General features: G+C 47.4%; 1 protein-coding gene across 4 annotated transcripts in view; it reads left to right on the top strand.

Moving 5' to 3' along the window:
• Rsph14 (radial spoke head 14 homolog) overlaps positions 1-12,054 on the top strand; it is a 78,859-nt gene extending 66,805 nt beyond the window's left edge. For all 4 annotated transcript variants that reach the window (XM_069994403.1, XM_069994405.1, XM_069994407.1 and 1 more), the window contains 3 exons: positions 7,546-7,771; positions 9,708-9,844; positions 11,758-12,054. In XM_069994403.1, the coding sequence (XP_069850504.1) occupies positions 7,546-7,771; positions 9,708-9,844; positions 11,758-11,999 (605 nt within the window). In that variant the 3' untranslated portion in view covers positions 12,000-12,054. The remainder of the gene's footprint in view (positions 1-7,545; positions 7,772-9,707; positions 9,845-11,757) is intronic.
• Positions 12,055-12,445: the final 391 nt, after the last annotated feature.

The raw sequence follows: 12,445 nt of genomic DNA, 5'->3' as shown, positions 1-12,445 counted from the left end.
ACCGCGGGCGGGGGAGGGCCGCGCGCCCGCCGGGCACCACGCGCCGGGCGCCGCCGCCCCTCCACTAGCGCCGGCTCATCGCCCATTGGGCATGTGTGGCCGACGGACGCACCGAGGGTCCAATGGCAACAGACAGGGGCGAGGTCTGGCTCTGCGCGCGCCGCAGTCCCGCACGCGCTTCCCGCGCCAAGTGTCCAAGCCACTTTGCCGAGGCCCTACTCCCGCTCCAGTAGAGTTGCTGTTAGAAACTAGGGAGACCCAATCTGAAAACCGCAATGGCGCTGGCTCCCTCCACTGCGCTCTCCCCCTTCTGCTGGCCTCTTCCCAACTTGATTCAACCCCAAGTGGGTTCCTCCTGTGTTCTGCGACCCTAGACAACCCACCAACCTCTCCCACCGTTTCTATTTCCAAAGTATCCAGTAGCACTTGCTTCACTAGATTGTTGTGACAGCCCTCTAGGACATGCGAAAGACAAACGCAAACCCAAAAGGTTGAACACTGGGTGAGGTTTATGCAGCATGGGAAGGGGCTCTCACTCTGTCCGGGATATAAGGACTCCTCTAGGAGCTGGTCCCAGCAGGAGGGAGCCAGCTCCCCCGTTGACACCTTTGGGTAGCTCGGAGCCCTGCAGCATGCACTTGAGGCTAAGCAATTTTCCTTCTATTTCAAGTAGATCCTATTTATGGGCAGGAACCCCTCACTTCAGTGCTTAAAAGGCTCAGGTTGGACAGTCAAGGTATTAGTGCTATGCTGACTTTTTCATCCTTGTAACATGAAGCATAAGCATCTTAGTGCATCCCTGACAAAATACAAATGTGACACCCAGTATTGGCCCCTTTCTTGTCACTTTACATCTTCATAGTGAAATTACTTAGATTTCCCCCTTTGTTAAGCAGAAGCACTGGAACTGGCCATGGGCTGGACAGATGGGATAGCAGGCCTTAGGCCAAGTCTGAAGTAAGAAGGCAGGGGCATGGGTTGGATTCTGCCCTCTGGGTGACTTTAGCCTGCACACATCATCCCATAACCTCCCTGGAAATGTTTCCTCTGACATTTGTGCTGAAACCTGAAAGGTTATAGCCCATGTATTATGGTTGTGCTAGTCCTGGGCTTAAACTCAGGGCCTGGGTACTGTCCCTGAGCTTTTTTGCTCAAGGCTAGGGCTCTACCACTTGAGCCACAGCTCCACTTGAGGCTTTTTTGGTAGTGAATTGGAGATAAGAGTCTCATGGACTTTCCTGCCTGGGCTAGCTTTGAACTCCAATCCTCAGATCTCAGCCTCCTGACTAGCTAGGATTACAGGTATGAGCCACCTGCTTGGCTACTGCCTAAACTTTTAAGAGCAGATAGATGTTGGTTATGAGCCACAGTCATGCTCCTTTGGGATGGCCAGTGAGAACTAAAGGACTTTGCCCAGCAGTTGAAAAGCTACTTGATGTACATGTCTGCTCTGCCACCAGGCTGTGTCAGGTCAACCTTGTGTCGGGAGAATTTCAGAGCCCAGTACTGTGGTCCTTGACCACAACTGTTTCCTCATAAGTGAAAAAAAAAAGACCCTGGCTCCTGGAAGGGAAATTAGTAGGGTTAATGTTCATAGGAAACAAACATTTGCAAACAGTCAGATATGAGTAGAGTTAGTTAATTCAGTGTTCACTTTTCTGTAAAGAGCAAGCCAAAATACAAGAGTAGGGTAACCCCTTATTGCATTTCAGCTGTAAATCAGAGACTAGCCCCTTAAGGGGTCCACTGGTTCTGGTTATTGCTTCCCTGACCTGTCCCCTGGAGACCACATCAAGGTGAGGTGAAATGAGATGGTCTTACTGGTAGTAAATTAAAGATTATATTCATTCATATGACAATTATTTATTATCAGCCTCTTCCTTGTGGCACAGAGTTCTAGGATTTACACCTTGCCTCTTCCTGATAGGCCTTGTGATTCTAAAGCAGGTGTGGAAAGAACAGTAATTTGCATTATAGCCCTATGGGGCTGGCTGTTGGATGGGACCCACCAAGGCTCTTCAGGCAATGGCAAGGGGAACACTGAGCACTGGGGTCAGCTTTCTTAAGGAAGAGATGCTTGCCTTGAGGTCACAGTAGGACTGGAGATAACTAGTGAAAGGAGGTTGAAGAGAAGTAAGTTCCAAGATGTTCCAGACCAGCTCAGGCACATTGGTGCTCAAGCTTGCACCAATACTGGGAATAAGGATAGTCATCCCTGACTGGTGGCCTTTCAGTTAGATGGTTGACTTAAGAACCACTACAGATTTTTCTTTTCACCTCCCCCATTCTTTATTTCTATGTGTCTTTCGTGCTAGTACTGGTGCTTGAACTCAGGGCCTGGGCTATCCCTTAGCCTTTTCCCTCTTGGCTAGCACTCTACACCTTGAGCCACAGCTCTACTTCCAGCTTTTGGGTGGTTAATTGTAGATAAGTTTCCTTGCCCAGGCTTTGAACTAAGATCCTTATATCTTAGCTTCCTGAGTAGTTAGTATTACAGCTATGAGCCATCGGCACCAGACACCCCTGGAAAATTTTAAGATGAGCTTTTGAAATTTGAGAAGATGGACAGCAAGCTTTTGTTTCATATTGTTTCTGGCATGGTCTCACAGACCATGTGAGCTCTACTCAGGGAATAATCAAATACGAAAGTATCAATTAGTCTAAAAAAATTAAGGAAAAGTAGAAAAGCCTGTCCGAGGTCGAGTTCAGCATAAAGCCTGCTCTGGCCATGGGATTATAGGGACACCAAATGTGCCAGGTGGCAGCACTGGGGGGAGAGAAGGTAGGAGAGGATAGGGAGCAAGGATGGAACTTTAGTGAGTCAGGAAGGATCTTGGGTCAGGACTGGTACCAGAACCTAGGAGACAATGGCTAGGGCTTTATATAGTAGCAAGAAAAAGAATGCCCATTGGAAGCCTCCTGACTCATCAGGAACAGCAGGCCGACCCCTGCGCTCTCACAAAATGATCAAACATTGGTTGCAGGTGACTCCATGCTATGGGCATCTGCCATCCCTCACATCTAGTCAAGCTCCCTTTCCTCCTGTTCCTTCCAAACACACACCTTTGTCTTTCCCACTGTTTGCCCTTCTGGACTATACTTCACTGTGGCCACACTTTCCTGGGCCTTTCTTCTGGCACTTCCAGAGCCCTCATGACCCTGGATTTCCTTCTCTATCAGTGTGACAATCAGTTCTGTAATGCTTGACCCAACTGATTCTCCCACTCAACTTCTTACTCCCCCAGTGTAGAATGGGAAATCAAACTGCTGTGATTATTCAGTGTCCAGGGTCTTGCCTGCACATTGCCACCCCATCCTAGCTGGTCCCTCTCTGTTGCCTGCTCCCAAACCTCACTTCCTCTCATCTGCAGCAGCTGGATGGGTTCGTATGTGTTGTTTCCTTGGGGTCCATGGGCCCTGCCCCTACATGAACAAGCAATTGTGGATCTGGGTTAGTTATAAATAGCCAGGCCCGCCACTCTCCTTTTAGCTGAAGAGAAGCAAAGTGAGCGAGCAGAAAGGCACACCCGGCACGCGTTTTATTTTTAATTTTCTCCCTCTGTCTCAAAATGAACCCAGGTCCTGTTGCTGAGTATTTCTAGGAGAAGGTCCCTGAGACAGATGCTCAAGACACAAACTGAGTAGCTGAGGACCCTAGTTTTGTCTCCATCTGCTGTGCTAACTTGGACATTCGAGCTTCTTCTCTGGGCCTGGATTTCCTCACCAAGGGGGAGCAGAGCAGGAGAGATAATCACCTCCAATATTTTGATCTTTTTCATCTCAACTACCATTTTTTGTTCTTTCCCCAGCCTGTGGCCATCTCAACTCAGACATCAGTTCCTGGCAGTTTAAGCAACAGTACCTGTGCTGATATTTCCTGGGAAGCTTAGAGAGATTCTAATCAGGCTCCAGTTCCATTCTTCTTGTTCACCCTCTGCCATTGTGCTCATTTCAGTGCTTAAGAAAACTAGACTCAGAGACGTTAGGTACCTGGTCCAAGGTCACACAGCTTGAAGAGGACACTTTCAAGAATCAACCCAGGCTTATTTGGAAATCTGGACATGAAAACTTTTTTGGGATGAGGTACAAAACCCACACATCAGATAGGTACTGGGTACACATGCTTGTTATCCTACATACTCAGGAGGCTGAGTTCAAAGCCAGCCCAGGCAGAAAACTCTCTTGAGATTCTTTTTTTTTTTTTTTTTTTTTTAATTTTTTTTATTGTAGAGATACTATACAGAGGGTTACAGTTACATGAGTGAGGTAATGAGTACACTTCCACTTCCTCTTGAACATTGTTACCCCCTCCATTGTTTTCCCCCTACCATCCCCTCCCTCCCTCCCTTCCCCAAGGTTCTTTTTTTTTTTTTTTTTGATCGTGATTAAGTGATTACTTAATTTCCAGAAATTCACAGTATTGTGGAATAATGATGCTCATTTAAAGTCACAAGTTCATTCTAACTTTCCTGGAGCAAATTGTCTATCACAGTCTGTAATATATAACGGTGCTCATATGTTATATACCATATATGTGATCAGCAGCATGGGGATATTTAGTAGTGGTTCAACCAGATGAGTGGGAGTTCTTTGTTTCTTAAGTCCTGTTAGTTTTGTCATATCACCTAACCTTTTGGATTCATCATCCACTTATCAGGGAGACCATGTACTGTTTGTCTCTTCGTTCTTGGCTTACCTCGCTCAACATGATTCCTTCTAGCTCCATCCATTTCCCTGCAAATGCCATTATTTTGTCATTTCTAATGGCTGCATAATATTCCATTGTGTATAGATACCACAATTTTTGGATCCATTCATCTGTGGTGGGGCATCTAGGTTGTTTCCATATCCTAGCTATTGCGAACAGTGCTGCAATAAACATGGAGGTGCACGTGTCCTTGTATATTGGTTCCTGTTGTTCAGGGTAGATGCCTAGAAGTGGTATGACTGGGTCGTAAGGGAGGTCAGAGATTCTTTTTTTTTTAATTGTGAAAATACCATACAGAGGGTTTACAATTACATGGGCAAGGTAATGAGTACATTTCTTATCAAGCATTGTTGCCTCCTCTCTCTTGAAATTCTTATCTTCAACAAACCAGTAAAAAGTCAGAAGTAGAGCTATGGTTCAAGTAGTAGGGTACCAGCAAAAAATCTAAGGGATAGCACTCGGGACCTGAGTTCAAGCCAGTACTGGTACAAATACCCATGAAAGAGAGAGACAGGGAGGGGGGAGTAGAAGGAAAAAACCTTACACATATGTCCCCTTTGCTAATTTGGATGACTTTATTACAGTAATAAAACCATTAAAGAGGTGAGAAAGTCATGTGGGTATGAAATTTTAAAAAGCAAATCCTAACACACTTGGAGCAACAGGAAACTGGGCAGAGCTAGCTGCTCCAACCAGAGACCACAGTAAGCAGCTGGGCGTCAGGGAGCACGGGGGGGGGCGCAGTATGAATTGTTGGACAGCCTGCTCTGCCACTTCACCCCCTGGCCCTGGGCACCGCCATTTGATGTCCTCAGGGAGTAAGGGAAGAAGGCTAAGGTTATGTCTTCAAAGAGGAAATCCCCAGTGCTAATTGGCACTCAGAGACCTTTAGGCTAATTAACCTGTTTATTTGTCTCTCTAGAGTAAATTAGAGGATTTAGCTAGGGAGGGCAGAAGGAAGAGAGAGTTTTTTTTGCTAGTGGCCATCTCCCCCAGTGGTTATACATCTATAACCACATCTATACATCTTCTCAGTGGGCAGTATAGGTTACTGGGAAGACAGAAAGAGGGCTAGCTATAGGGCAGTAGTGAGGAGAGGGGTCGCGAGGCATGTACAAGGGCTGCCCCTTGTTCCTTCCTCATCTCTAAGGCTAGAAAGGCTATTCAGAGATTCTGGGCCCCGCTGGATTCTGTCTGTGCCAGGCTGTGGGTTCTCTAGATGGCTCCATGGAGGCATTTCCCAGGAGGGATGAGGGAGGGGAGCCAAAGTAAGCAGGGCAGAGCTTTTTTTTGGGGGGGGGGTCCGGTCATGGGACCTGAACTCTGGGCCTGGGCACTGTTCCTCAGCTCTTCAGCTCAAGGCTAGCGCTCTACCACTTGAGTCACAGCGCCACTTCCGGGTTTTTTCTTTTTTGCTTATGTGGTGCTGAGGAATCAAACCCAGGGCCTCAGGCATGCAAGGCAAGCGCTCTACCACTGAGCCAACTTCCTAGACCTGGGGCAGAGCTTTTGTATGGGGTCTATTTTACTGTGTTTCTCTTAGTATCTGTACCCTAGCTGTGCCATTGGACTCCTCCTTTCTGTGGTATCTATGACATCTAGTCTATGACATCTCCAACATCTATAACATGTTTGAATGGGAAAGAAGATTGGTCTCATCCCTCTCCAAACACACACTATAAGGGAAGAGAAGATAAGTTTTTCCTTGCTATGACAAAATGCTTCAGAGAATCAATCTAAAAGAGGAAAAATTTACTTTGGATCATTGTTTCAGAGATTTCAGTCTATAGTCATTTGTCTCCACATTTCTGGGTAGATAACGGGTGTTAGAAGTGGTGGTCAGAACTCATGGTAGCCAATAAGCATAGAGAGGGAAAGACCCAGAGAATGAGAGAGCAAGTCACAGAAAGAGCTGGGCACTGGTGGCTCTTGTCTGTAATGCTAGCTACTTAGGAGACTAAGATTTGAGGACTGAGGTTCAAATCCAGCCCAGGCAGACAAATCCAAGAGACTCTTTATGTTCAATTAACCACCAAAACCAAAACAAACAGCCTGAAGTGGTGGTGTGTCTCAAGTGGTAAATCACCAGTCTTGAGCAAAAAAGCCAAGACCTCAAGGCCCTGAGTTCAAGTCTTGGTACTGGTACTAAAACAAAAACAAAGAAGAGGGGAGAAATGGGCTGCGGGCACCTTTCAAAGGCATGCATACAGTGATCTATTTCTTCCAGCTAGGCCCCTACTTCCTAATAGCCCATTCAGTAATGACTCATTTTTTCAATAATGACTCATTAAAACTTTTTGTCCCCCTCAAGATCAGTGCTCTACCACTTGAGCCACAGCTCTACTTCTTGCTTTTTTTTTTGGATAGTTAATTAGAGATAATAGTCTCATGGTCTTTCCTATTAGGGCTAGCTTCAAACCATCAATCCTTAGATCTCAGTCTCCTGAGTAGCTAGGATTGTTGACATGAACCTGGTGCCTGACTCATTCATAGTTTAGTCCATTGATGACCCAACATCTCTCATCCACATGAGCCTCTAGGTGCCTAGGCTTAAGGCAATGAGCCGTTGCGTCTCTGACCACTGCACTCCTATATAGGGCTGATGCTCCTGAAATGCAGGTAACCAAAGGCTGGAGCCCTTTGTGACCCCTGTAGGCTCATCTCTCAGCCTCAGCTCCAGTCACAGCTATATACATAGCCTCCAGTGTGTGGCCAGATAGCCTGGTTACCAGGACTGCCTGCCAAGTCCTCCTGCCAATCCTCTACCCTACCTGTGCAGCCAATCACCATTGGGGGAGGAGAAAGGTCTCATCCTTGTACCATTTCCTGTCCTGCAGGGGCCCAGGGTATTGTCAACTGTGGCCTGATCCCTGCACTGGTATGGAAGCTGCAGAGGGAGGAGGAAAATATTCAGGAGCTCATCTTGGACACACTGGCAGTCTGCCTGCAGGAAAATGCCACAGAGGCACTGGGCAGCCGCGCTGTACCCTGCTTCAAAGAGAAACTCCTTAGTCCTAATGAAAACATCCGAAGCAAGGCTGCTGAAGCACTCATGGCCATCAGGTGAGGAGACCTGGTGGGACAAAGCAGCTATTCTCTTGGGCTTCCACTAAGCTCCAGAGAGGGCACCTAAGCCGCCACTGGCCCAACAACAGGCCAGCAGCAGGTCTTTTTTCCAGCTAGGGCTGCCCCAGAGGCCAAAAGCCTCTGTCCTTGTGTCCTGGCTTCCTTGTGTCCTGGAGAGAAGAGGGTGCTGGGATGTAATATGGGCTTTTCTACTAGTGTGACCATTTTCTCCTTTGGCCCAACAGTGTCCTCTATACCAGTGACCCATTCCCTACCCCATTCCTGGACTAACCCAGACAGTTGGTCACCTCCTTTCATGAGGAAGGGAAAGAAAACTCCAGTGCTAATAATGACATTCTGGCCACTCTGGCCACTAAGTAACCATAGTGTGCCAGAAGTTGTCTACAAGTTGTACATGTAGACACTTAGACAGGTAAGAGGAATGGCTCCCTTTTAAGGGGAGAAAACTGAGGTATAAGATCTAGTAGCTTGCTGGAGGCCACATGGGATCATGATCTGAATCCTGGCCTGTGAACACCAGACCTTTCATTCCTATGACAGCTTATGACCAACTCCCAGAGCCCCCCTGCTTTGTCTGTATCCCCTTAGTCATAGCTCTAAGTCTTTGTCTTCTATCAGTTATGATTCTTGCTGGAGGTATGTGTGTGTGTGTGTGTGTGTGTGTGTGTGTGTTTGTGTGTGTGTGTATGTGTGTGTGTGTGTACACGCACGCATGCATTTGTGTTTGTGTGTTGTCAGAATACATATTTCCAGGCTTTAGCCCAGACCATTCATCCTTCAGGTCTTTGCCTAGAGGACCTTTTCCAACCAGGTTTTCCAGGAGTGGCCTGGAGAGAGTAACCTCTCTCTAGCACCCCTGGAACCCCTTCACCCGGCTTGTGTTTTACCACTATTACCATTTTGTGTGTTACCCACATAGTATGCTACCTGAGGACAGGCCTTGGCTTTGTCACTGCTACAGACCATGGAATATATGGCCCCAAATGTCAATAGGGTCAAGAGGGAGAAGCCCTGCTCCTGGCTCAGTATCTGCATAGGGCCAAATGCCACTTGCTAGATGCCTAGCTCATACGTGATACATAAGTGAACCAGGAGAATTCCTGCAGGTGGGCCCAGGGTTCTGCATCCTTCATCAAGTGACCTAGGGGTAAGGTCCACTGAGCAGAAAGTCCTAACAGCCTCACTGCTTCACAGTGAATGGCTGCTAAGCCTGTTTTCCAGTGTTCCTATGGAACACATATGCCTTTGAAATGTTGGGTTTTACAAAACAGAGTTGTCTGGGAACTGAGATTTTGGAAAGGTTGATCAGTAAGGTGAAGGAGGAATCCTTGCAATGATTGCATTCCTTGCAATTCCAATCCTTGGAATGAGTATGTACTGCAGCATTCCCATGGGGCTTGTGGGCACTGTTCCCTGGCCCAGAAAGCCTTTTAAGAGGACAGTGTTGGCCCTCTCCTAGAGGGAAATATTAGGAAGTCTACCTTCTTTTCACAGCTTCTTACAATGCTAGAGTGAGAAGTGACTTAAAAGTCACCTTGTTTAAGTTCCCACTTCCAGTTGCCCAGCACTGGGCTGCTCACTGCCTGGTTTTTACTAGCTGACTTGCTAGTATCAAATGGGCCTTGCTGTGGTTTACACCCTACATTTTGGAACCAAGAAGAACCTGTCTTGTTTCTTCTTTGAGTGATGGAATGGGGCAAGGTCCCTTTGCCTCCTAGTCCCTTGATCTCACCTTCACTAGCAGCTCACACCTCTGTTCCTTTGTGCCCTGGTGCTCTGGCCATGGCTAGTTCTGGGCTACAAAGGGCAGTCCCAACCTAGGTCCTTTCCTTTTGTGGGCAGTGGGGCAATCTTAGGCCTGACCATCTTCCTTCCCAAAGCAGAGCCCCTAGCTGTCCTCTCTCTGTCCCAGCATCCCTTTGGAGGGGAAGAACCAGGTGTGGAAGTATGATGTCATCCCCATCCTGGTGCATCGGCTAAAAGACATCAGCATGGAGGTGAGAGCCAACGCTGCAGGGGCCTTGATGTATGCTACAGTGACCACAGAAGGTAAGGCCACACCAGGATCCCTAAGTGGGAGTGGGTCCATTTGGGAGTCTCCCATCAGCCACAAAGCTTTATAAAACTCATCCCTCCCATGCTCAAGAGCCAACTGTTATCCCAGATCTACACCCTAGAGGCTCCATCAAAGTCTCTCTCTTGGCCTATCACTGAAGCCTTTTTGAGATTTTGTCTAAAACCCAGCCTTCTCTCTTCTTCCTGGATACTGCAGGGTGCCTGTGGCCCCCTCACTAGTCACTCATTTTAAGATGCCTCTCTTCACACCAGGCTGTTCACTGGGCCTGGAATTCCCACTTCAGATTCAGGCCCTTTGTGAGCCTTGGTCCATGATTCTGTTCATCAGGGATTCAGAACAAACCCTTGACTAGATGATCCCTCCCTCCTTCTCTCCATCCCTCCTCTCTCTCCCTTCCTCCAGATTATTTATTTTTTACAAATGAACAACTAAATATATACTATACAGGGTCTCAGGCTTGCTAGATAGCTACTCTTACCATTTGAGAAACTCTCCCAGCTATTTTTAAATTTATTTTTCAGGTAGGATCTTGTGTTTTTCTGAGGTCTGGGATAGCCTGGACTCCAATTCTCCTACTTATTCTTTCCCTGTAGCTGTGACCGCAGAAGGTGCCACCATATCCAGATTTTATATTGAAATGGATCTTCTCTTTTTGTCTTGTCTAGTCTTCTGTGGTATTTCTTAATCATAATTTATTTTTCTTAAATTGGGTGAGGATTAGCTTTCCATACCAAGACCTTCTAAAGTTGTCTGATCTTCTTGGCTGGCCCAAACTCACCTGTACCAATGCTGTGCACTGTGCTTTCTTTGTATACCATGGAGGACTCTCTGAGTCTCAGATTTGTAATGGGCATGCTGCAAAGCCTCTCAAAGACAGATTCTGTTGGAAACTTCTCACTGTACCTTAATGATGGAACTTTTGAGAGAATTGGATCTTCGAGTCCACAGCTCACCTTTCTGTTGTATAGAGAGGAGGTTGAGTACACAGGGAGCGAGTCATTCCCTGTGTCTTCATCTTGGAGCACCTCAGGATTCTTGTGATGGAAACTGCTCGAATAGCCAGGGGCCTGTGGGGGCTCAAGCAATGGCCAGAGATGCCAAAGCCAGAACCTAGAGAAATGAGCCACATATTTTCCTATTGGTACTTTTGCTGAAGGTCTGTGAGCCCTGCCGTGTATCTGGCCATGAGCTGGATAGTGGGAACCCAGAGGTCTGAGGTGTCTCACTTGGCATGAGAGACAATGGATGCAGAGAAATTCAGTACTGGGTGGGGAACATGACAGGGGAAAAGCCTCCTCTAGGAAGGGTTTGAGGATCAAGATAGAGATAGAGTGTTAGACATGTGTGCACATGTGCGTGCACGCACGCACGCACACACACACACACACACACACACACACACACAGAGGAAAGAAGAGCTGGTGGAGAGTTCAGGAAAGTGTCTCCTATACAAATTAAAGTCTGTGTTCCCTGCAGACTGGCACCATGAGATTGTTGTTGTTTTGGTTTATTTTGTATTATCCTGGGGATCAGACCTAGGGTCCTGAATATTTCAGTCTAGGCTTCTATCACTAAATTACACCTATGAAGAGTGGTTGCTCAAGAAGGATTTGCCACATGACCAATTGGTTTTCCATTTTAATAAGACCATTTGTATTTCTTGAGGAGAACGAATTTTAGGACAGGGTGGGTGAGGAGAGGCTACTTAGGGGCTAGAAGGGCAGAAGGGAAGGGGCGCAGCCTGACAGCAGTAGAGTGCAAGAGAGGTAGGGCGGGAGAAGCTGAGTGGGTATGGGAGGGTGCTTCCCCTTGAGACTGCACCAAAGCATGAGGGCAGGGAGAAGTGGTCCTGGGAGAGGCTGGTTAGCAAACCCCTTGCTTACAGGGAAGTATGCAGCACTGGACGCGGATGCTATCCCCCCACTTCTGGAGCTGCTGGACCCAGAACTTAGCACCAAAGTGCGCCTGAATGCCACCAAGGCCCTCACCATGCTGGCGGAGGCCCCCGAGGGCCGCAAGTTACTACAGGTTCATGTACCAGTCTTCCGTGCGCTTGAGACAGAGAAGAATGAGAACATACAGTGGGCAGCCAGTATTGCCCTCGACGTGATTGAGTGGAAACCCTGATGAGCCCTACATCAGGTCACATTTGCTAAGCAGCCTCCATACCTGAATAAATGGACTGAATCTCTTTGTCTTGGGCCCCAGTTTATGTTTCTGCAGCATGGTCACATCGATCTTGCCTGCCAAAGAAGAAATATCAGGGGCTGGGAAGGTGGCTCAGTGGTAGAGTGCTTGCCTTGCATGCATGAGACCTTGGGTTCAATTCTTCAGCACTACATACATAAGCAGAAAAAGCCAGAAGTGGCACTGTGGTCCAAGTGGTAGAGCGCTAGCCTAGAGCTGAAGAGCAGAGTTCAGGCCCCACAACTGACCAAAAAGGAAGAAAGGAAGAAAGGAAGAAAGGAAGAAAGAAAGAAAGGAAGAAAGGAAGGAAGGAAGGAAGGAAGGAAGGAAGGAAGGAAGGAAGGAAGGAAGGAAGAAAGGAAGGAAGGAAGGAAGGAAGGAAGGAA

This window comes from Dipodomys merriami, unplaced genomic scaffold (genome assembly GCF_024711535.1).
Source record: "Dipodomys merriami isolate MVZ:Mamm:240054 unplaced genomic scaffold, mDipMer1.0.p SCAF_45, whole genome shotgun sequence".
Taxonomy (NCBI): domain Eukaryota; kingdom Metazoa; phylum Chordata; class Mammalia; order Rodentia; family Heteromyidae; genus Dipodomys; species Dipodomys merriami.
Note: the sequence above shows the minus strand (reverse complement) of the source record. Positions and strands in the feature narration are given on the sequence as shown.